Below are 26,558 nucleotides of genomic sequence, written 5' to 3'. Positions count from 1 at the left end.
AAAGTCTTACAAATTATTCTCTCGCCTAATGTTTTCTCCTTGCTTATTCCTGAAATTGCTCCTGAAACAGCAACTACAACAGATTTCTTCCCAAGTTCCACTTGAAACTTCAGTCTTTTTCTCCACCACGCTTTGGGTCACACTTGACTTCAAGAGGGATGCACAAAACTAGCCTTGCAGAAACAAATGAAGCACAAGTGCAGGGCAGCCTTGCACTCCAAGAGCCACCCATAGTTTTTCAGCAACACTGTGTGTACAAGCAGCACTTGCACTTCATTCCAGCAAAGCCTGTACAGCTTTGCACTCCCTCATGCACCTTCTTTTTCCACTAATGGCCATGCTTTACTGTTAAAGGAATGCTGCAATCACAGGTAATCAAATTAAAAAGTCCAGGCATGCTTTGAATTTTTATAACTTGACTTTCAAACACACGTGAAGCAAAATAGAGGCTTCAGCAATGAATAACTGCTTCTGTTCAGAGGTCCATTCAAAACCCTGCCCCTTTGCTATTAGCACTAAACAGTGAACTTATGCAGGCAATGTAGCAGCACAAGAGTTGGCCAGAAGTTACAGCAATGTCCTGATGAAGTAGGCAAAGCCAGGACATTAAGGGAGTAATGCCTCACCTGTACTGCTTCCCATTCTCTTCACCATCCTTCCCCATACTGTAGGGGAGTGAATAAGTGGCTGTGTGGGGCCTAATTGCCAGCTGGGGTTAAGCCACAACAGTCCTCCTTGGTGCCCAAGATGGGTCTTACAGGGTTCAAGATAACAACAGGTGTGACTGGAATGTGCTAGATTGAATGTGTAGCTGTAATTGCTGATTAGCTATTAATTGGCAGGTGCTTGTCAGGAGCCTTGCTTGCCCGACATGAGAGTCCAGTGCTCATTAGTGGCTGGTTTTGCTCTCCCTGCTGCTGTGCTGCTTTATCACCTGGCTGTGCTGTGCCTGGGAGCGCTGTGATGGCAGCAGCAGCAGGGATGTGCCGGGCTGGCAGTGCCCAGGGACTCGCTGTGTGTCTGTGCTGCCGGCCTGGGCTGGCTGGGACTGCGCTGGGAACTTCACTCCAAGGGACCTGACCCAAGGGGGGTCCACGAGGGAGCAGCTGGGTCTGTGTCAGTCAGGACAATCTGAAGTGGCTGTGCCTGTGTCAGTGCAGCAGCAGGAACCTCTAAAGGGATGGAGGCCTGGGGATGAGTCTGTGCTGCAGCAGGTGGATACTGACACATCGGTGCCTGTGGATAAATCTGTGCTGGAGCACCTGAAAGTGTATGGCCATGGATAATCCCACATGAGAGCAGGTACTCCCCTGGAAGGACTGCAGCCATGGGTAAAGCTGCGATGGAGCAGGTTTAATTCTGAAGGGGCTGGGGCCGTGGGTAAGGCCACACTGGAGCAGGTGCACCTCAAAGCAACTGTGACTGTGGACAGGTTCATGCCACAGCAGCTACAGCCCCAAAGGGACCATGGCTCAGAGATAAAGGCTCTGCTTGGAGCAGGCCATACGGGACTGCAGTCCGTGGATAAACCTAGGCAGGCTAGGAGCAAGAGAAGGAATGTTCAGTGTTATGGTCTGGCTCAAAGGGACAAGGGGCAGAGATTTTAATGGGTATAGGTTTAAATCACTGTAACCCATGATTTGGGTTGCATATCAGAGGAATGGCTATAGCAGGAACCACACAGCACTGGGGGACAAGTCCTACAAAAAGCAGTTTCAAGGGTAGCAGCAAAGCAATTTGAACTGGCCTTGATGCCCAAAAACTCCAGACACCACACCACCTCTCCTGTCCTCAATAAACTCAGTGGACATCTATGGATATTTTACAGGCATAGTCCATCGGCTAGGGGAAATAATATCTGTGTATTGTATCAAGGGATAAGAAGGGGGTGGCAAATAATGAGCATGTGTTGGATAGTGTCGTACTGAAGAATGACGTAAAGGGTAATGAATGAAAAGTGGAGAATGTTTTGGCTGGGATAGAGTTAATTTTCCTCAGAGAGGGTAGTGTAGGGCTCTGTTTTCAGTTTGTGCTGGAAACAGTGTTGTTAATTCAGGAACCTTTTTGCTATTTCTGAGCTGTGCTTACACAGAGTTAAGGTCTTTACTGCCTCTCACCAGCAAACAGACTGGGAGTGCACAAGAAATTGGAATGGGACATATGGCATCATGCTCCACGTACACAACTGGGTGAGGAAGAAGGAAGAGGGTGGGGACACTAGGAGTAATGGCATTTGTCTTCCCAAGTCAGTGTTACAGATGATGGAGCCCTGCTTTCCTGGCTGAACATCTGCCTGCCTTGGGAAGGAGTGAAAGAATTCCTTGTTTTCCCTTGTTTGTGTGCACAGGTTATGCTTTACCTATTAAACTGTCTTTATCTCAACCCATGAATATTTTCACTTTTACTCCTCTGATTGGCACCCCCATCTCACCAGGGCAGGGGAGTGAGTGAGTGGCCCACTGGGCTTAGTTGCCAGCTGGGGTTAAACCACAACACATTGAGGGGCAGTGAGAACAAGCAAACTCCACATTAAGCCCAGCTAATTTAAGGTCAATATAAAGGCCATCTGTTACTGTCATGCTACAGAAACCTGGGGCTTCATCATGGCTCCTACTTCATCTAACTAAGTACTTGCAATAATCTTCTAAATAAGTGTGTGCATTGAACAGAAACAGACAAAAACCAACCCACTAAAAACCAGAAAGAAAAATTAAAAAATATTGGCAATGACATAACAAAGCACAAGACTAGAAGTGACCAAAAAAATGTTGACAGCTGGGGAATTTGTAGTAAGAGAAAGACCAAAGCATTGTACACTGTAATCCTCAAGGTAAGCAGTGTTGAGCCAGACTTCATCCCGGAGATGGATAAAATACGATCGTATTTTATTCCAATACCTGGAATAAAATACGATCAGCAAAACCATAACAAACCCCAACCAGCTGCACAAAACCCACAAAGACAAAGGCAGTACCAAAGGTACAAAAGAAAAATAAAACTCACAAACAACTAGTAAATGAGACCCACAAGTCCAGAAACCTTGGTGCCTCTCAACATTGCAGCACCACAGTGAGCAACAACAATTCTCGATTTCAATCTAAACCAAATGGCAGTCAAAGCTTTAGACTTGGGAAAAGCTACTGAAGTCAAACCACTTCAGTTAATAATTTGCTGCTAAGCACTTTCAGTTCTGCTTTGTCACTGCTGCAATCCCAGGGAGCAAGCGCACTGCGAGCTGCCTGCCTGCAACAAGCCAAGGGTTTGCTGTGGGAAGGGAGCGTGCTCAGTCTTGTCTCCTCTTCCCTCCAGCAAACGTAAATTACGAATGCAAAGCTCCACGAACAAATCACCAAACACCCTGTCTTTGCAAACGTCTTTGTGTAAGCAGTATGACTCAGTTTGCTGGTAGGCATTCCAACTAAATTAATTTACCATGGTATGGAAAACCTGAGAGAAGGAAAACTAAAGCTGTACAAACACCTGCAAGAGTTTCTAAATGCTTGGGGTCTTGCAGCCAAGACCTGCTTGTTTGGGCAGGTGCTGCCACAGTTATCAGAGTGTCCGTGGTACAAATTCCTCTGCTCAACTGTCTTCCACAGGGAAAGCAGCCCGAAGTTCTTGGAAACAAATCTGCTCTAATCAGGACAGCAACAAAATGTCTTGACCAAAAGCTTCTTTTTTTTTTTAATTTTTTTAAAATTATTTTTTAAATTATTTTTCCCTGCTCACACTCTTCTTTGCTCCTTAGGGGGTTTTCTTCCAGGTTATAGCCCCGACAGGGTTTTGTTACAACATCTTGAGGCTCTATTAGTGCATAAATTTCTTTATAAGTTTTTATTGTTTCAGATCCAGTTCTAACACTAACTTCTCCTCAGCAATACTGTCTCTTATTCAAGGTTATGTGCAGTCTGTGAATAAATGCATGCCCATGGATACAGAACGGAGTTGTCAATTACACAAGGTTTTGTTAAAAATCAAGTGAAATAAAAATAGTGCATTAGTAAATGTAGCTGAAACTACAGAACAATATCCCATATGCTACACTAGACTTTCACATACGCCAACAGGTCCCTCTAATCTAATAGGAATTAGATTAAGTATATTGCAACGTGCTCAGCATGCTACTCACTTCTATGAAGAAACCACGGGTTTAGGCACTTCCACTGACTTTGAAAGCAGAAAGACACACTGAAACCCATCAGCATCAATTTTTATTCCTTCTCTCATCTGCACTTCATTTCACTTACTCTGTGATAATTCTTACACACACACACATATATGTATTTAATATAATATTTCAGAGAAATTGAGGAGTTAGGATAACAAAGTATTTAGGCACATGCCTGCAACAGTACTAGCGTGTTTAAACCTCGGCATGTTTCTGCATGCTTTACTGCATTAAGTCTGATCACACAGGACAGTACTAGCAGTAAGACAAGTTAGTAGATAATACAGGATACCTTCATTTTTCATTGCACAGGATTGCAGCTCCTGTAGAAACTGCAGCTTTTATTTCACAGTGCATAAACTGCAGTTTCTATACAACTATCCAAGCCTTTAGAGGACAAATCTTTTTAAATTTGGAAAAAGATCACTTGTTCCAAAATCACTTGCTGTCCCAGCATATCCAGAGGCCACTCTTTATCAGGGCGTCACATCACAAAAGAAAAGAAGACATGAGGGTGGAAACTGGTTGGTGCTAAGAAAGAGTGGGGGCTGCAGCAGTGATAGAGAAATTACCTGATGCCTGTTTCATAATTCAACATTCCTTATAAAGTCATGGAAATCCTAACACCCAGGTATTCCCCTTATGCATTGAAATTCCACAAGGAATTTTAATTTCAGTATGCATTAAAATTCTGCAAGGAATATTAATTTCAATATGACTGCAAAAGTGGATTTAACAGAATTCCTTAGATGTCAAAAATCTACTAGTACTCTGTGCTTTTGAAAACGAACTCCAAGTCTTAATAACATTGTAAGGCCAAAATCTGATTAATTTCTGACTTGAAGCAATGCTTCTTTCTTGTGTTTCCCTGTCCCTCAAAAGTACTCAATTCTAGCTTCTTGAAAATAATCCATGGTAAAAATATATACTATAACAGAGCCTGTTTTCATATCATATATATATCACATATAGCTTACTTAAAAAAGGCCAAAACTTAAGCTTAAATAAGGTGATAGAATTGATTTACCATGATCTTTATCTTTAAACTTTTTAAACAGTAACCAATTTGCCTCCCAGCTCTCAGCCACTATTAATTACAAAAACTCAATTATTAGCCTTTCATATTAACACTTCTGTTTCCTCACTCCTTTGGTATCCTTCAGGTCTAATTAAGCACCAACTCTTTACAGCACAACGCTTCCCCCTGAATGGATTCTCACAACTCCTCTGCATCTGCCCTCCCTTGACAAGCCTTGAAACGCTTACAAGGAGTCAAAATGCTGCTGCTGTTGTTTAGGTATCAAAATGTGAGGTTATCTCAATAGATCGCAGTCCCTTTGCTGGCTCTGCCAGATATTGCCTGTAAAAAGCGTTCTTCATGGTCTCTGCCTGTTTGCCACTAAATTAATCTGTTTTCTTTGCACGTCCTTGGCTTCTCTAGCATTGGCAAACACTTGTCTTTTACACCATTCCTTTCTATCACTTCAACTCAGTGTTAGAGGACAAAAAAGACATTTTGAAGTTTACTTCAAAAAAGAAATGTACTAGATGATCAGAATGAAAAAATGAATGAACTGTTTGCTTTACTATCTTGAAAATCAGTTTCTTGGTAGCTCTAAATATGATTTTAATCATTATTTTCAACAAAACTAAAAAGAATGAAACTCTTGGCTAGCACACTATGTAAAATAGGATGAGTTAGAGAAAGACCACTGCAGTTTTAGGGGCTGGCATGCAAGGCTAATTTGAGCCCATTTATCTTTCCAACTGTTTCTCCCATCTCTCATATTCCAGGTATATTACAAAGCGATAAATTTTGATGTCCTCCACACTATGAAAAGGGAAAGTAAAAGTCTTCAGAGAGAAAAAATTTTCCCCTGAAGTTTTCTTCTGCATATTTTGCACTTTGATTGCCTCAAGTTAAATATTTGCCTTTTAGAGCTGTTTTACTATACACTGTCCTGGTCTCTGTAGGACCTGCTCCCCAGGGGTTTTTTCCACAGCTACACATGTAAGAGACACGATTATGTGGTGACCATGAAACACACATTGCACTGCTATTCCCAGGAAGAGAAAAACTAATCCCAAACCTACTCAGTCTTAAGACTATACCTGCCACCCACCAGGACAGCCACTGGGCTCACATCTGTCATACTGCTTTGAATCCTCTCATTGGTTCTGCTGAGGAGCAGATCAGCACCTAAGCAGTAAAAACTGGTCAAAATATGGTGTGATGGCCAGAAGAGAACAAGGCACAAAGCCCAAACAAACAGGAGATGGCTTCAGAAGATGGTGCTCCCTGAGAGGAAACAGCTGGACACAAAATTAGCAGTAGCGCAGTGCTGATGCATCCAAATTAGACTTGATATTACTCAGACTGCTGTGGTCTTCCAATGGACAGCAAGGCTTTCCTACTTCTGGCCATAAACTAGCTCAGTGCAGTGCTGAGTGACTCAGAGTTCATCCAGCAAACCTATAAAGAAAGAGTCCTCTCTGCTATTTTTATATGCTCTGGCTGCAAACAATCTGAACAAGGCCCTCCAGGATTTAGGAGCCTGAATGACCCAGAGTATGACATCACAGAATGTAAAACACAGCTCTTACTTGTGCCTGTTCTACCTTAAATTGCCAAAAACTATTTGTAACATGCCTCCTACAGTGCCCAAAGAAAAGAATGAGAATCATTTGTTAAATGATAAAAAGGAGTCCTCTTGGAGTATGAACCCAAGTGAAAAACCCAAACCCACCATAAACACAGCACAGAAACTACAGCATTTTTCCTCTCACTTTCTGTGAATGGCACTCCCAAAACAGCAAGGACATCTAGATAATAAAAATATTCAGTCCCTCTTCTAGTTCTGCTACTGCCTTTCTGTATTATTTCAGGAAGTTATATCCTTTGTGTCTCAATATATTTGCCTGAAAACAAGAATTCTTACCTACTGTATTTCACAGCTTTGTCAAAGCTGCCAACACATTCAGAAAAGACATATGGAGGTGTAAGTAACTGGAACCACAGTGTACATCTCCTTTCCTTGCGTCCCGCATTTGCAGCAGAGGAGAAGACTCTGCCTCAGCAACCCCCTCCTTACCAAAACCAGCCTTGAAAGCCAATGGTGAGATGATTACTGAGAAAGTAACCACAAAACACTCTGATTTTCTCCTACTCAGTACCACACAAACTTCTCTCCATATTCTTAGAGGGATACATACTCGGTGTTTCTACCTGCATATTTTCATTAGACCTAGATTTTAATTAGACCTGGTGACTAAAGGTAGGGGTAGCTATCTCTAGTGGTCTGAGAAAGCAGAAAGAGACAACACAGAAATGAGCTATTTTGCACTAGTCTTTATGAAAGCAAAGTTGGTAAAAGCCTCAAAAAACAGATAAAGTCATGTTGAGTAGATTAAATAGTTCACCCTGCCTCATGTAGTTTCATGGCTACTCTCAGGCCCTTGATTTTTACAGTAAATAATCATTTTGAAAAATAAATGGGAGAAAACAAAAGAGTGCAACTGGTTTTTAAATAACATTTTAAGTCCATGAATACTCTTTTTTCTCAATTTTCACTGCTTTATTAAAGGAGTGTTTGCCAAATTGAGATAACATCTCTTACTGTTATAATTTTTAATCAATGCAGAAATTCATGATTTACTCTTTCTCAGTTCTGGCTGTGATTCAGGATACACACTCACAAGCAGCCCTGTAGACTTCATGGACTGTGACAATACTTAAAACACATAAAAACGTCAACTGAATTATCTAACTTAATTTTCATCCTTAAGCTTCCTGTGTTTTTGAAATAAAACCATTTAGTAATTGTGCTCTGAAAGCAGACCTTGAGGAGAATGTGTCAGCAGTTAGCACTGTGCCCCTAATTAAACCAATATATTTATGGTCTCCATAAATTCCCTCTGCAGCTATAATATAATGCTTCTATATGTCAATTTCCTGGTATACACAAATGTTTTCAAATTATCAGCACTGCCTTGCTGACTGCTTAAGATAAGGCCCTCATCTAGCAATGCGAAGGAAAGTTAGGCTCTGCCATACATTAATGAGAAAAGGGAACCATTCACAGAGAGCTTTGGTCTCCTCCAGAAAAATCTCTGCTGACTGCATAAAAATGTTACCTTTTATATATTAATTAAAGGAACAGCATCATGAATATACATTTCTTTTCCTTCTTCTGACTTAGCATCTCTTAAACAGCATATCCTTAATTTTTTCTGCAACTCCTTCAAATGCTAATTTAGGTTCCTATGGTTAAGTGCTGCTTTCTGCACTTGAGAGTGCCGAAAACACATATAATTAATGTCCTGAAATTTCCGTCAATTTCGGAGGGTGAACATTGCTACAATTCAACAATCGCCGGCTTAATTTATTTTCTTGCAATTTTGAGAAAATTTGTCTTGGCCAAGGAAAATCCAGGAGTGGTCAACAGCGAACTGTCAAGAAAATGGGGAAACCAAAAGCAGCAGAACATCCTGTATGGCAAACACCAGGAACACCTGCTTGCTGTGTCATTCCTCAGTGTCACTGAAGAAACGTCATTTGTCAAACCCAGTTTCATCACAGGCTTGTTCCATACCCAATCAAGAAAATTATCTCTGTCAGTAGATGCTACATCAAAGCCTAATACCTACAACAAATTGCTTAACATTTGAATGCCTCTGTAAAACTATCTGTAAAATGGACATTTGAGCATTCAATGCCCAGATGCACATCATATGTAACAACAATCTGTCTGCCTACCCAGCAACACCACAGCACCAAGACAAAACTCCTATAAAGTCTGTCCTCTTCAGAGCAGTCATAAACCACTACCTCAAAATGTGCTTTCAGAAAGAGATGTCGTGATGATGAAGGACAGAAGGTATGTTAAGTGACACGTCCTCACACTTCGAAAATGATTTTTACAGCCAAATCAAATGAGCACAGCAGAAATCTGCCTTCCTGCATGGTTTTAAACTTTTGATGGAGAACAGTATTTTCCAGAGGAAAGGAACGGGGGCATTGGTGGGGAAATATGAAACTAATTTCAGCAGGAGTTTGTGAATAGGGCATTCTTTCATATTAATGAAAACCAGATCATAAAAAAGTCTGTGAGCTAAGAAACTGGCAGACAATATATTAAAAAAGTATATTAAATATACAAAACCACACATCATATAAATTTATATGTATTTATGTATATAAATAATTACATTAAAATGTATTAAAAAACAATATAGTTTTCCCCATCATAAGACATGTTCAGGATATTGCTTTTTAAACAATAAAAAATAAGTCAGGATTCCAAAATGCAGTTCCACAGAACAACAGAATGTCTGACAAGGGAAAACAAGTTACACAAATAATTTTGTATCACAAAGCTATTACATAATGTAAATCCATGCAATATAGTTTGTCATTTGATTTCAAAGTCATCAGGCACAGGAAGAATGCAACTGTGTTTAGTTCACAAACATCTCAGGAAAATTTCAAAGCCTATACAAAATACGAAGTATTATTATTACATAAAATTAAGAAAAAACAACCCACCTTATTTTTCAGGTCAATTCTTTTGAAAGGGAGGTTGAATAACAGTTATCTTATAACCTGAGTTGACTTCTTAATTTTCAAGTAATAAGTAAGGCCTTCAGGGTTCAAGATCAAGTAATTAATTACTAAATTTATGGAAGGGTCTAATACAAAAAAAATCAATAAATGGTGACTAAAGAAGGCATTATGAATAAAACAACTTCATAAAACTGGTAACTCCACTTGAGAGGATGGCAACATTTTCTACATAGCAAGTACATGCCAAATCAATCCATGTAATATAATTTGCATTGAACAAACTATTTAGCATTTTGCACGTGGCCTCTGTGTTGAGACAGGTTGAGTTATCTTCCGTTTTTGTGCAAGGTCACACGTAAATACAGGGTGGTCTCTGGACCCTCCACTCTTACAGACTGACCCTTTCCTGCAAATATCCACAGTGGGATATGCTTTTCAGAAGGAGCTGAAAAAACCACATCCATCAGTGAAAATGTAATGGGACTGGGCAATTAAAAATTAATTCTTGTCAAAGCTAGTGAAATCTATATGAATATATACATATTGGTTCACACATACATATTAGATCAATAAATAGATGCTTGATCTCTGGCGAAAGATTAAATGAGAAAGGTGCAAAGAAGAGACTGTTGCCTGTTTCTGTTACCAAGAAGCACAGGGCTGGAAGGTACTGACACTACCCATTAGAGAGACAAAGGTTGCTTTCATTTATAGCTCCATCCTAAAGAAATGAACATGTCAATCTACCACCACTTCTAGGGAAGTAACTGAAAAAGCAGGTTATTCTGGCCTAATGTTTGGGAATCAGATGCTGTGTAATACTGAAAACTGAAAGGTACTGCATTCAAACAGAATTACCCAGAAAAAGACATTCAGGGTGAGGAACATCTGGGGAGCTGCCAGTTTGCTCAAAAGGATGAAGGGACTGCTGTGAATCATAAGGTAAGCACAAGCCTTCGTGTCACGTTGTTGTGTAAAGAACCACCATTGTATTACAGATATTATGAATGCTAAAATAGTTTGCCTAGGGAGACAGTGGAATTAACGTGCTGGGACAGTTTAAAGACAGGTCTGATCAACATCTGTTAAGCGTGATAAGGACAGCTGAATCTATCCTGGGGCAAAGGAGGCACCAGGGGATTTCTCAAAATTATACAACAAAGCCAAGGTAAAAACCATGAAATACAACAATACTTATAACAAAATAGGTTCAGTAACACACCTTCAATCACAACAAAAAAAATTCAGATATTGTTGTATTTGTGTTTCACTTCTGGTTTATGCATTTCACACATAACTACAGAGAGAATTTCCACTCCTCCTTTTGCAATAACTGGAAATTTTATCCCAGAGCAGGTGCTGCAAACTTCATCTGGTGTGGCTGAGATGCAGACTGTTTATGGTGATGTCTAATCCAAAGCTGTAAGCAGAGAAGTTAAATAAACAGCTTCTCTTTTAGTTTATTCTGTGTTTCAAGGGACATTTTACAATTGCACTACTCTCAACTCACTGGTCTTCAAGGGATTGAATTTGCATAGATTTTTTATCTTTTCTATTCTTTCTATTGCTATTCTGCAGAAGTAGCATAGCTGGTAGCACAAAATCACTGCTCTCCAAGAGGTAGCAACATCCAAGCCAGGGAGACAAATACAGGAAAGAATAAGGACTATAGAAGGATGGGGGAAAAGTAGGATGTAGGAGGTGCTCAAGGAAAATAAAATGACGCATATGGGACAAAGTGAATGGAGAAGGGGTGCTGTGAGGACTTTTACTCCGAGAAAATCTTGTGAGGCTTTGAAAAGATGCATGGGTGGAGTAAAATTAAGAAGACAGGAGAGCACAGGCTGAGGTACTAAGGAGTGGGATGCAAGGGGAAGATGATAGCGACTAGTAATGAAAACAGCCTGGAAAGCAAACATGGTGTCACAGAAGGAGAGGCAGTAGAGAAGAAACACAGAGGGGTCCTCCATAACTTCATGTCTCCTATAACAAGGCAGTAGAGAGGCAATGTCTGAGCTGTCACTAAGGGTTAGACATGATTAATCTAGAACAACAAGCTGCTTCCTCAGGTATTTTATCCTCTATCTGCTCTGGGAAAGAGGCTGACAAATCCAGCACTGGTGATCAAAGCCCTTCATCTGCCACTTAGCTGCCCTGACACAGCGCTGGAAATAAAAGTCTTATGCTCAAATCCAGAGATAAATAATCCATAGCATTCCCCATTTGGAAAATATCTTGCCACTCAACATAACTGCATCTGTGTTGATCTGAAGCTGCTGGTAAGAGAAAGGGTACAAAGATTGATATGCTTGTGTTTCAAGAAATGTCTTTCTTTTGTGTAACCCCTTTCTGCAGGCTTATAAATTCTTGCTCTGCAGGCTTATAAATTTCCAATGTTCTGAAGGTAATGAACAAGGATAAGAAACAGGTCTGACTGCTCTAAGTCTTGCTCACCTGTCCAATCCTGACATGGGCAACAGCAAGTAAGACCAGGATAAGCAGTGTGATTCATGCCAAATTAAGTTGATTTTCTTAGTATGGTGCATAAGATGACTTTTTGCACACTCTTTCTATAGATACTGAACTCTACCAAAGCCAGAGACATGGACAGTCAATAGATTCCTTAAAAAATTCTAATAGGCTACTCCTAATAAAAGGAGCTATTAAAATTATATTAAATACTCATGGGTTGTACTTGTTCACAAGAAGTCTTCATTTTGTTTTCATTCCACTGTCAGACAGCTTAAAGAGCAAACTATGTAAGACACCCTTTTAGATTTCCAAATCTCCTATGGTGTTTGTTTGGTGTGAAGTGAAAAAAATGTGCCATTTCCCTCCAGTTAAAAAGGGGAGACAAAAAACAGCTCATTTTGTATCATTCCATTTTGGGTGGGTTTGGGCTATGAATAATCTATGTGCTACAGGGCCAGCATTTCTGTTTTATAAATGTTACATTACATACTGTATTACCAGGATAGGATATGCATCGATATGGAAAAGGAAACAGATAAACACTGCCACCAATTTTAGGATTTACTCATTGACAAAATATCTCTCCCTGAAAGTAAATGAAAGTTGCTAACTTTCAAGGTGTTCCTGAGGTAAAAGATCAATTACAAGGAATTGCATTAGCAGTAGGAACTAGAATGGGACTGTCTAATGTATAAGATAAATTCAGATTTTTTTTTTTTTTAAGATGGAAATTATTAGGCCTCAGTTCATGGCAAACTTGTGATCTCATACAGAAAATATTCCTGTTTTCAAGGCTGATAGAGGGTGACAAGGACTGTGGTCATAAAATGATACAGGGAAATAGGTGTAACAAAAAATACAAGAAGACATGTCCCAGAAAACATGAAAAAGATTCAAGAACACTAGCTTTTTAAGAGAGCCCCTAAATTTTCAGGTAGAGATTTGAAAAGTGCTGTGATAATCTCTAAAGAAAGCTTTCATACTTGAAGAGCTGCTACTTTGCAACCAGAAATAGCCTTTCAAAGGAATAATCTCACCATATGTCAATGATAATGAATTATAAAACATTCTTCAGTGCTAGGAGGACCTCAAGATTCAACAGAGAAGAATTAAAAAAGCCATTTATGTGAAAAGCTGAAAGGAAACTTCAGGTAATCTGCTATAAGCCAAATGGTTATGTCTTGCCCTAACTAGACCCCTTTTACTGTCAACAAAGGCCACTGTCGAACAATGCTTGTTTTAAAAATCTAAATAGTTTCAATCAGAAGAATCTCAATGGATCACTAAGAAGAGAAAATCAATTGTGTTCACACTATTTAGGGAAAACAATAATATTTCCTGTTGCAGGTAGCATGGATATAGAATGTTTCCCACCATACTTTGCAATGCTTCCCATGAAAGCGACTTTTGGAAAAATGCCCATCTCCTTCAACTTCATTGCAGACCTCAGATGTTCAGTATCACTCAGATAAAATGTCTTCCTGCTTTCTTCTCCATTTGCTGACTGAACTATGGTCAGGAAGGTATTTCTATTTTAGTAATTTTAAAGATCAGAGAAATGCATTTAGGATGCAAACTCTAGGGATACTCATACCCTTCCACTCCTCCAAATGAAGCTATAATACAGCAGATACCTTCTGTATTCTTATTTTCACTGAGCATCTGCAGTTCATTCTTAAACGTTAACAGTTTTAATTCCTTCTGTCATTTTGTGAAGCTGGACTAAGACAGGGCTAACTTCAATTTTATTCTTTTGCCCCTAAGTGTTTTCAGGTGTATAAAACACTCAAAGAAAAAAACTGTCCAACCATGACATGACTTTCTTTTTCAATTTCTCTTTTCTCATTAGTTTCATCTTGGAGCTTACAAAGTTCCAGAGCAACCTATTGTAGTGGCAGTCAGAACCTTGACTGTGGCTCAGCCACTTCTCCTGCAGTACCTATAATGAAAAGGTCAAAACTTCGACTCAAAATCTCCTCCTTTGACCTTGTGTCTTATCAAAGCAAGCCTGCATTATGGCCAGGGACCATGACAGATTCACAGAAAAAGAGTGCACTGGTGGGTGAAGACATTTCTGCCAAGAACTGGCAACCATTCTAGCTAACTTTTAACAGATTATGACATTTTTTTTGTACCTTGAAATGACAAGTTGTTCTATGTAACTGTGGGTGTTTTTTAGTTGTTATTCATTATTATAAATTATGTTGCACTGTTACAATATTCTGGTCCATGCAGACAGTTCAGGGCACACACAAGCACAAGAATCTTGCTGCCCTGCGACATTTTTCACCCTTTGCAGCCACAAGAGTGCATCACCTGTTCTTCTTTACTCCACCTTAGTTTTCTAGTGACCTACTCACCCAACCTTCTAACACTTCACTCCCTACACTTATAAGCAAGCAATGACCAAATCTCCTTCTTTCCTCTTCCACCTGAAAAATGCAGAGAGGTCCCTGCTCCTGATGCTCTGGACTCCCTACCCCACACTTTCTGCCCCAAAGTTGAGGCTTCTTCCTTGAGCACGTATCTCCTGTGCCTCAAAAAAACCAAAATCCAAACAAAACCTAAAATCCAAACAAAACCTAAAAAAAGAGTGGAAAAACTGAGCAGGAAGCTCTGAAGAAGGCAAGTCCAACTGCCAAAATTTACATTCACCTTTCCTTTCTCCCAATGTCCTTTCCTATCTTCAGGCCAAAATTTCAGCTACAAAACTTGATGGCTACTTAGCTTCTGTAGAAACTGTTTACCTTAGCCAAAATGTAAAACACTGAAAAGAATGTATTTAATTAATCTACATGTTTTTAACAATATATGTTCCATGTCTAAATATGCCCTGTCATTCAGTCATGGAAAGCTTTATGAGATACTTCATATTTCCATGTTACCAAATACGAAGTGTAGAATTTATGCAATTCTTGCTGTTAGTCCATTTCCACAGTTTAAAGAAAATTTGAAGAACAGTAAAATTTCTTAGCAAAAAAAGATGACTGCTATTTAACATCTGTATATATTTCAAGAGCAAATGTGAGTTTACAGGTACCACCTGCAATTCAATAGCCACAAGAAAATGAACCCACTAAGGCTAAACATAACTCAGCTCAAAGGAGGAAAACCAAACAAAGTAAACAAGTCACTCAAAACACTCATCCAGCCTAACATTAAGCTAGTGTTACTATTAACTTGAGAGGCTACTCAAAGAAAAAGAGATCAAGGAAGGTAACTTTTCTGCTATTGTCTGTCCTACAAACAAAACATTATCCAAACTAATTATGGAGTAAAAAATAGCAATCAAGAAAAATAAATTTGAATTTTGCTAGAGGGTCAGCATCTTAGTTCCTTTTTAGACTATCATTCTGATGTGAATTAACCAAAATATATAAAATAAATAAAAATATATAAATGTAAATATATTATTATTTCTTTTATATAAGAATGTATGATATAAAAACACAAAAGGTGTCAAAAAACCTTGGGCTAAGATTCACATTCCTACTCCACTCCTGTTGAACCATGTTTAAAATATCTGAATTTTTTAACCTGCAAGTGAAAAAGAAAAGATTCACTAACTTTGTGAAGATGCCTACCTGGAAGATGAGACGTAGCTATTCCCACTGCTACACCAGGAACTGTTTACATATGTGAACAGGGCTGATTAACAGATAAGGTTAAAACAGAATATTAAATTGCAGAGTACTGTGTTTCAAGATAAGAGATAAGAGTTCAGGTTTCCTCAGGCAGAGGGAAGAACCAAACTTTGGTTTTTTACAGCAGTGGATCAAACCACCCCCTCCTACTACTTTGCACACCATGCTCTTCATTTCTCATGCTTTCCCACAGGTGCTCAAAATGAAATATCTCATTTAGGGTTTAATAAGGGCATTTTTTTCAGTCCTCACCAACTGACATTATGCCAGTGAAATTAACATGCTGAAGAAATCAAGCACCTCTGCATTTCTATTACGCCTGCCATACGTCAGACAGTTATTTCAAGTGGAGGCAGGATGGTGGGAATGAGAGATGGTGGCAGTCACTACTGACCAAGAGACCTAGACTCCTCATCAGACCCCCACATGATAGCCACAAAGGGAAGTTTCCAGACCAGGAACCCTCTAAGAGTCTGGCACAATTTTGAAGTACATCTGAATTTTGTTTGTCTGAAGTGTGGTCTGATGGACTGGATTTGAGGCTTGAGCTGCAGGTCAGCCATAGCATCCGTCACCTGCTGGCCTCAGTGCTTCACTGGCCAGGATTTGTTTACAGCTACACCACTGTGTATTATTAAGTTGTTCTAAGCTTACTATAAATTTCAGGTTACTCTGCTGTGAATTTAGCTACAGAGGAGGAATTAGGGAATTACATAGGTAAATCTTCATCAGCAGCTGAATCTCAGGGAGGTGAGGCCTAAATAGGGATAATGATCCTAAAATTACCAGCTTCAAAGGAAGCAACAAAGGCTAATTAATGTTTTTCAAGGGTTTTGGGGGTGGAAAGTGCTACACAAAGGAGAAATAAAACTATTTGGTGAGCTTCTGTGTAGGCTAGCAACTGAAGGCTCCAATTATGCAGCTTTCAACAGTTAACCACATGAATAAATTAAAGCTACTCTGATGACTGACTTCCTTCTTCTCATTTGTGTGACTTTCAGCACCTGGCACATGCTTCAAAACTTTAAAATCTCTCTCTTTTGTCAAAATGGACTTCAACTATAGCTTAATCTTTGCTGGGCTGCCATTATCCTGAGATTATCTCAGTTGGTTAAAGCCTGGTGCCAAAAAGAAACCTCGCCAAGGTTGTGGGATCAATCCCTATATGGACTGTTCACTTAAGAGTTAGATTTGATGATCCTTGTGGATCTCTTCCAACCCAGAAGACTGATTCTGTGATCTGTGGACACACCAAGACAGAAAGCTGTCAGAAGCCTGAATTGTGCGCCCTGGTAAGGGAAGGGGAGATAGACTTCTTTCAAATAGTGTTAATCAGCCTATTTTGCCTTAGAGCAAGCTTACAAATTCTGATTTTTTGTTTGCTATCTTTTTATCATATAATTCATCTGGATGTCTCCTGAATAAAGCCTTTTATGATGAAAAGCTTGTATTTTTCCACATCTATAAACATTGATTCATTATGATGCTATTCCTATCATCTTTACAGCCTTAAATGCACTGGGGTACACAATTCTACTGCCACTAGTTTCACATTAATTGTAAACCAAACAATTGTAACTGTGGTCTTATCAGGAACTTCAACAGCAACAGGCAAAAGACACTGACATAAACAAAAAATTACCAGTCTGTGTTTCATAACGAGCTTATGAATTCCAAATTTTGCTAATCATTTCAAGTCTTTCTTCTTTCATTAGTTTCTAATCCATAACTGATTTTATTCATCATGCCCACAAGCAATGCAAGAAATTAATCCCTCTGATAAGAAGCTGAAATGGAATTCTTCTGAACATATGACCTGTTCATTTTCATATGTATATTTTTACAGGATTATTGCCTTTCCCAACTCCATTTGCTTGAACAAGCAAAGAAGCCTTAGAATCAGGGAAAAACTGGATGTAGTAATCCCAGATTACTTTGTTCCCTTGTGTAAAATAAAGCTGCAATCTAAACCATTGGGGAACACCTAAAAACAAATCAAGAGGCATATGACATATGGGAGTCAGGAAGAGGGATTTCCAGCTGATAGCCATTTCTTTTCATTATTTTGTGGAAAACAGATTGATCATTCACCAAAGAAATCACGTCTCTTCAAACTGCTTGAGTTCTCCTTCAAACACAAAATTCACAGAGCATCTTGTTTGAAATGGAGCATTTCTCTGTGTGCTTCAGGCGACACTGCTGAAACAGGAAACCTACACAACACTCAGAGAAGATAAAGCATGGAAAGATCAAAGGAGAGTAGCTGTGGAGCATCAGAACCTACATCATGAAGAACAGGGGCCAGGCCAGCAGAAGAGAAAAAAAAAATGAATCAGTCCCTTTGAATTCACAGATGGAGGCCTGCCTTCCTCTGGGCTTCTTTGCTGGAAGAGTGTCCTTCTGCTGCAGAGAAACAGACATTCCAAAGCACATCCAGATGTGCACCAATACTCACTATGTGTTTCTCATTCTCCTCACAACATGCTCTTGATTTATTATTGATTAAGACTTGTTTGTTTTCCCTAATGACCTGCAAGGCTGTTATGGTTCTTACAAGTGAGATTTTTCAGCTAACCTCACAACATCCATCTTGAGCTGTATCCTTACTATTCCTCCAGGACACACAGTGGTGTTTCCCTACTTGGGGACTTAGAAGAAGCACAAGCAAGTGCTACAGTTAGTTGACATTTGAAGTTGCTGCCAGCTGTCTTCAACACACAGAGATGGACTGGTAAGCAGTGGCTGGGGAGCCACAGAAGGAGAGCACAGAGAGGCTGCCTGGGGAGTCAAGCTGACACTATGCAAAGACAAAGAGGAGTAATCTTAATAGAAACCATTACATCTTTTAGGTTCATTCCTCTGTTGGTTTAGCTGCTGTCATATTACAAAAGTCTGACACTTTTCTAACACAGCCAACACACACTGCTGTCCTCCCAGAGCAATGCCACTGCGCTGTGTATCTTGGAAATCTAGTAATATGTGAATGGCAAGTTGGGCTGCACATCACATAAACTGCTCACTACAGAGTTCGGGCAGGTTTGAGTTGATTTTGCTTGTTAGTTTTGGTTTTTCTGGTGGTTTTGTTGGGTTTTTATTTTTCCCTCAGAAATGCACCTTCTAAATGACAATTTAATTTGCTCTCTTTTTAAACAATTGTATCCATTGCAATGAAATTTACCAGCATGATGCTGTACATTTCCAGTTTTCCTGTCACTTTTAAATTCTAAGGGGAGAAAGGAAAGAAAAATACATAAAGGGAGCTAAAGTTAGTCAATCAATAACTCCTTCCCTCTAGTCCTCAGGCTCCAATGAGATTAAATCACAGAGTTAATACATATCCAGTCTGTCAGTTCCACCAGATCTGTGCTGTTTCTGGGATAAAAGAAGAGCACAGTAAGAATATATTCAACTGATCTAAGGTTCAACGTAAAATTCCTGCTGTATGTAAAGGGGCAAGAAAATGATTAAAAATGTTGTTAGAAGATCAAGAATACCTAGACACTTATAAAGCTAAAGAGAATTTCTCCCTTCCACAATTACCAGACTGCCAGAAGTGAGTTATCTTTTCTATTTATAACATAAATATTATTTTGTTTATAACAGTTTTACCAGCTCAGAAAAAAACAAGCAAAAACCAATTACCTTTGACAACCTATTTTTCCTGTAACACTGACATTATCAAAAATATTTCAGAAGACCAGAAGTATTAAACAAAAGATCCTACTCCATAAAACAAGGGTCCTCCAAAAGTATGAAAGGAAGATAAGGTCACCCAAACCATCACAGCTGCAAAGTCCACTGAGTCTCCAGCCTACAAATGAACAGATTTTGCCTAAGGGATTATTCATAAACAGTCTTCCAACAAAAACAGTGATGAGACTGCAGGAGGTCATTAGCTTGCAGAAAGTGGAGAGAATTTCACTTAGTCTGCTAGTATTAAGTGAACTAAGAACAATTTAAGAATGGTATTCACTTAGCTGCATATAGAACAAGCCTTGCTTTGTTTTCATGTGTAATGCTAGCTCTATATTTAAATGCCTTTGCTGCCTTGGTCTGTGATGTGAGACACTAAAAATAGCCCGTCTGTTCCAGAATTTCCATTGTGTCTACCTTTGAAAAGCTCCATTAATGATGAAATGTCATTATGAATTTAACTTATAAAGATGAACTTAAAATACTGAGAGACTGAGACTGCATACACATAATGGTAAATCTCCATTAATTATTTTCTAGGTGAATCTACTTTATGTGACTCATACTCAGGCCTAATCTCCCCCAGTACAATCTATACTGAGGAAAAAAAAAATCACAATGAAGCTTCAAAGTCCACACCTTCTACTGCTACTTTTTCTTCTGCATGTCTGCCCCATAAGGCCTGGAGACCTTCAAAAAATTAGGAAATCTTATCTCTGTGCTCTCCAGCTCTGTTTTTATTTTTTCTTTTCCTGCTGTAGATACTTTTTAAATTAAACTCAGATGTTGTTTATACTTTGGAGGGCCTCTTACAGCCAGCAAGACAAAACAAAACAGTGGGATCCTATTCCAATGAGATGGAGAGGTGTCCTCAGGACTTATGGTGATAGCAGCCAGTACTGAATTTGCAAAGCAGAGGTGATCATTTCATAGCAGGAATAAGCAGTCTATTCTAGGATCCTGAAATATTAATGTGTGAAGAATGGCAGACATGACTAGTGTCAGCCATAGAGTAGACACAGGCACACACCACAAACACATTCAGCATCCCAACTCCAGCTTTGGTGACTCTCTTGAAGATTTTTTAAATATATGTCAATCACTGCAGCTGTTCTGGGTGTTTTAGTGTGCTTCAGCAAAGGCTGGCTAGTTTCTCAAATAGTCTGATGATATTGCCAGCCAGTAGTACTGTAACAGACAAATGCAGCTCTAAAGAGGAAAAATCATTATTACTCTTTTACTCAAATTACTTATTAGTCTACTTTTGCTGCTTTTCCTCCCCTTGTTCTTGCTGGACATACCATTTATATGGGATGACATTACCTAGATGGTCAACTCCATCTGTAATCAAACAACTGGATCTCGAGCATCCTTTAAAACACATATTCTTTTCTATTTTCTGGCTTTGCCTGTGTACATGTGCAGGTACTGTAAAACCACCCGTGATTAGGTAAGGTAATTTTTCCAAATACATTCATTGTACTTTATCACAGTGTACAGAGAGAGATTCTGAACACTTCCCCACACACAATGAAATTAATTACATGAGTGTGGGAAAAAAAAGTATGCTACTATGCCATTCAGCTTTTCAGTGGCATTAATTTTATATAATTTGCAACACAAAAGATGGATGCAACTTCTCAGTGCCCCAACTGTAGCTGTAGTCAGAGTCCATCAGAAAACCTCAAGCCATTCTTTGACTTCAAGCTCATCAGCTCCAATACAGACCTTGGCAGCAGCAGTTAGCTGGCTGCTGTCAGTGATAGATGAGACACTAGAATGCAGTTTGCTCTTTCATGGCTAAGTCAATGCTGTCCTTCCCTGCTGACAGGCAAGGCAAAGTTGCTTTTGTCAGTAAGCCATGCAGGTATGTCCCCAGAGACACAAAGGAAGCAGGTCATAGAATGGTTTGTGTTGAAACGCCTCTTGAAGATCATCTAGTTCCAACCTGACTGCAAGGGGATTGCTCAAAGCCCCATCTGACCTGGCTTTGAACACTTCCAGGGAAGGGGCACCCACAACTTCTCTGTTCTAGTGTCTCACCCCTATCACTATGCCCTTGCAAAAAGCGCCTCTCCAGCTCTCCTGCAGTCCTCTTTAGCTACTGGAAGGCTGCAATGAGGTCCCTCTGGAACCTTTTCTTCTCCAGGCTGAATGAACACAGTTCGCTCACATCTTTCCTGTGCTGGGGACCCCAGAACTGGACGCAGAGCAGAGTAGAAGGGAAGAAGCACCTCCCTTGACCTGCTGGCCACACTCCTTTTGATGCAGCCCAGGGTCTGGTTGGCTTTCTGGGCTGAGCATGACTTGTGAGCACACACTGCAAGTCACGTCAAGTTTTTCCTCCACCAACACCATTAAAACCTTATCCCCAGGGCTGCTCTTCATTCATTCTCCTCCCAGCCTGTATCTGTCCACAGGGTTGCCCCAACACATTTGCTGGACCTTGCACTTGGTTTTTTTGAATTTCAAGAGGCCTCACAGGTCCATCTCTCAAGCCTGTCCAGGTTGCTCTGCATGGCATCCGTCCCCTCCAGTGTGTTGACCACACCACTCAGCTTGGAGTCATCAGCAAACTTGCTGAGGGTGCACTTGATCCCATTCTCTCTGGCACCAGCCAAGATGTTAAATAGCACCAACCCAAATACTGGTCCCTAACGGAACACCGCTTGTCACTGATCCCCATTTGGATATTGAGCCACTGGAGTCTGGCCACCCAGCCAATTCCTTATACACCTGAGCAGTTCATCCATCTAATTCACATCTCTCCAATTTAAAGACAAGGATGTCATGTGAACAGTTAGAAAATATCATCCTCACAGAGTCACTTCTCTGGCCATAACTATATTTTAGCAGATGTCCACCTCAATATTACCAGTGATACATTCATTATGGGTCTGAAAATCCACTCTATCTACTCCACCTGCAGTTTTTCCTCAGCCAAAAGCCCACATGGTGTACAGGAATAGGCCAAAAGCTAGAACATGTGGGCAACTCCCATGCTGTTCACAAACATTAGTGTCCAAATCCAAGCACATTCTTCATTACAAAAACATAGGCAAAACTCCAAACACAGAAAGCAGTTATCGTGTTTAGGGAAACTAACAATCCTTGACAGCATTACCATTTGGAAAAATATTCTGGGTCCAGCTCCATTTGCACCCTCTGTTTTGTTACAAGATATGCTGCTTCCCCAAATAATTTTACCAAGTGATTTTTTTAAAAATTCAACTTCAGAGCAGGATATCTAGACTGAAATGGCCATGGTCTGATAGGAAAGGCTGGAGAGCTGATTAGAAAGTACAATATACAATCAAGATATCAACACTTGCGCCTAACAGCTTAAAATTATTTCAAAGGGTACAGAAGCAGCAATAAACAGTTCATATTTCTGTCCTTCCAGTGGACGTGCTACAAAGGGCAATCTGGGCGAGCCGGTGCTAAATACATGTTCCTGCCAAAGCTCTGCCAACTCAGGCATGTCTTTGTTATTACACTGCTCCTCCTGACAGGGCCTCTCTGTGCAGGGTTTACACGATGCTTTGACTCCTGGGGTGACCTGCTCTTTCTCTTTGTTCAGAGCATTCAGTAAAAGCAGCAACCTAACCCTGGCCTTTTATGTTTCTGCTAAGTATTATTATGCACTCAGTCCTGCATTTTCATACAGATTCAGTAACCACCACTCCAGCAAACCCCTGAAAATCTGCAGTCATACTCCATGCATGTCAGCTCTGCTATGTTCACTTCACTAAATAGAGGGCAAAGACCTTCAGGGAGGGGAGGGAAAACTGATACACTGCCTACCTCCAGCTCTGGGACACCCCCACTGTTGGGAAGACAGGGTGTAGAGACAGCACTGCCTTCTTCATTCACGCTAGAAGAGCAATGTATGGCAGAGCAAGGTCAGCCTAGACTAACAGACCAACAATACTGGTGCATAATAATTTTGGAGCTGCATATATTTGCTATCTGGTACATTTTTTTTCTTTGCTATCATAGCACACCTGGGATGTGCACTGTTTACCCCAGCATTACTTCCCATTCACTATCCCCAAATGTCTGCCAATACACTACCTTTCCTCAAGCTGTATAGAGATGAAGAACAGCACAACAAGTGATTCACTCTTCTGTTCATCACACTAAAATCACCTTCTGGTCTACATGGCCATTTCCCCCTCTCTGTGTAGCTAAGTCAAGCCTGCCTGTTCATTGATGAGAGCAAGTTTCAGCTGCAGTCAGCACTGTTTGGATGCGGTTGTTGGGCAACTAAGCTAATATCTATAGGCTCATACGTTATCAGCAGAATGGCTCCCTTATGTCTAGAAACTGTATTATGGGAGTGACAGATGTAGCAAAAATGGAGCACTAATTTAATTTTCAATTGCATTGTCTTCTCTCTGACCTGGCAGTTCAAGAAGTAATCACTGGACCACTAGAGTAAGCAAACTCAGTATCAGACGCTGAAGAGGAATCTCCAGGCTGTTTTTCACACAGCCACTTTCTCTGACTACAGCTTCCCTGGAATAGAATGAATCACTCAATGGTCTGTCTTTGGTTAGCTCACATCTATTTAAACCAGCATGAAGATCTGCACCTTTGATGTGAGTTAATTAAGCTCACATGGCTTTTTCCAGCCTGGCTTCTGCAGCTTCAGAAGTGAGGGGTGCCAAATTAGGCCCATCTGTCTGTGGAAGGGGTCCTCTCCTGCCATAAGGCATACTCCATTACCCAGCACAGGAGCTGCCTTCCAAGAGCACCAGGAAAGGGGGTTTCATTGCTGCCAACAGCTACTGAGAATACCAGGCCTGACAGGCGTGGGGTTTTCATGAGCATCACAGTTCTGTGCATCAGTTCTCTGCACAGAAGCCTTAAGGGTCTGTCTACAATAGCATTTCCTGCAATAGCTTTTTGTTTAACCCTTGGAACTTCTTGGCAGCAACAGATCTGCAAAAACATTTGCTTTTTTTTTTTTTTTTCAATTTAAAAATAAAGAAGGAACTAACAAACTTCAGTGGGGCAAAAGATGACTCCCTGCCTTGACTCTGCTGCCATTAATTGTGTAACTGAAGTTAGTAGTCTCTACAAACTCTGGAAGCCTCTCAGTTAGTATCCTGGAATCCCAAAAAGAAAGAAAGTAGCCTTAAATAATCTACATCATCAGGTACAGCCATTACCAAGGCATTCTCAAGGACTTTTGCCCATGCCCAGCAAGAAGAGTTGGGAGATTCAGCTCCCAGTTGTCAGAAAAGACAGTTTCAAGAAGACCTACTGGTATCTGTGGGGAGGTTATCAAAACAGCGTTTTTCATGAGAACAACAGACAACAGGTATAAATTGCTAAGGGAAGGCTCTCACAAAACATTATTTAAAAATAGATGTTCACTATGAAGACAGCAAAGCAGTATTAACGTGTTTCTCAGAGATGGTGCAACATCTGCATCCCTGGAGGTCTTCAAACTCAATGAGATAAAGCCCTGGGCAACCTGGTTGGAATTCAGTGTTGCCACTGCTTTGAGCTGAATGCTGGATTAGGGACCTCCTGAGGTCCCATCCGTCCTGAAAAGCTCTGTGACCCCGTATCACCTGCTACAGGTTCTATAATGTATAAAGTAATGGAAAGGGGTTGGCTGAACTGTTTACACTTGGGAGCCTGGAACCAGCATTTGCACCCTGGACTTTGGAGAAGCGCCTCTTTACAGTTTGTACAGCCCAACTGAAAACCTGCACAGTTTCATTGTGCTCACACTGGGAGCATCTTGGAGCAAGGAAATGATGCTTTCATCAGACAGTATCTTGCCTCTGAGAGTTGAGGATTGCAACCAATGTATGCAAGCAAGAAGTACTCTAATTAAAGAAGAAATAAGAAATGCAGACTCCAAGGCATAATGAATCATAAAAAATACCTAGAAAAAACCTAATCCGGCTAATTCCAAGCGTTTAATTGAGTTGGCTGAAACGTTTGCATGCGTGAACACAGCCACGTACAGTTATTTCCCTGGGTAGAATTCTTCAAGCTGTAATATTGATTCTTCATCTGGAGCATGAATGGCAATTATTTGTTAATAAAGTTGTAACTGTTCTACATACCAAATCAAGGTCTTGGGAAACTCTCCTCTTGCGCAGCTCTTCCATCCTCTCACACACATCTGTGAAGCAGGTGTTATAGTAGTCTGCATACTGCTGTGCCAGATCATCAATATTTCCCAGTGACCCGTCCTACAGGGAAGACAAAGAAAACAGGTTAATCAATCTAAAAATTCTAATTTAAAGGTAGCACCATAACTATGAAGGAAACCCCTGTCCCTGCAGCTCACCCGTCCCATCATGCTCAGGTCATCCTCTCCATACCTATCCGAGAGCACACTGACAGCAAGAACAGCTGGGAACTGGATTACCAGAACAGCTCCTCACAATCAGGCGGGACTTTGTTAATTCCCACAGAGAGAAAGAAGGCAGGGACAACAATGCAGTGGAACAACACATCCTCAGGCACTATCTGCCTCAAATCTCTCCCAGCAGCACCTGGCTCTCCCAAGCAGCAGCTCACTCTTCCAAGAGCCAGTCTTTACACACATTTCACTGACCTCACCAAGAGTAGCCCTGCTTTGTGACAATGACAAACTGCAACCAAAACATTTCTCACCAATACACCAAATCAGCCAGACTGCAAACAATGGCACCCACAAAGACACTCTGCCAGTTGGTCTTTTAAGAGGTACTGGAGGTTTGCTGAGTCCCAAATGTCTGCTTTGCAGGGCAGGATTGCTACACTGCTAATAAAACAGCTACAGCCAGAAACCTAATTGTAATAATATGTTAATTACAGTCCAAATTCATACTTTAAAAATTATGAATTAAGAAAATAAGGACCAGAACAATAAAAGGCTGAATTTTAAGTGTCATGAGAAACCCTTCTAAACATCAGATAAGTATGCTCCATCTGTAAAGTGAGGGGGTGGGCAGGTACAATATGCACACACTTAAGATAAGTCCAAAAGATGGGATGGAATAATCTTGCA

General features: G+C 40.4%; 1 protein-coding gene across 5 annotated transcripts in view; it reads right to left on the bottom strand.

Annotated features, from left to right (window-relative positions):
* The window catches only part of LOC311151552 (SAM and SH3 domain-containing protein 1-like), a 523,482-nt gene that overhangs the window by 70,792 nt on the left and 426,132 nt on the right, over positions 1–26,558 (bottom strand). For all 5 annotated transcript variants that reach the window (XM_084202079.1, XM_084202081.1, XM_084202080.1 and 2 more), the window contains exon 2: positions 25,627–25,755. In XM_084202079.1, coding sequence (XP_084058205.1) covers positions 25,627–25,755 — 129 coding nt within the window. The remainder of the gene's footprint in view (positions 1–25,626; positions 25,756–26,558) is intronic.

The sequence above is a fragment of the Fringilla coelebs genome (assembly GCF_963513975.1).
Source record: "Fringilla coelebs genome assembly, chromosome: 3".
NCBI lineage: Eukaryota > Metazoa > Chordata > Aves > Passeriformes > Fringillidae > Fringilla > Fringilla coelebs.
This window is presented reverse-complemented; position numbering and strand designations above follow the sequence as displayed.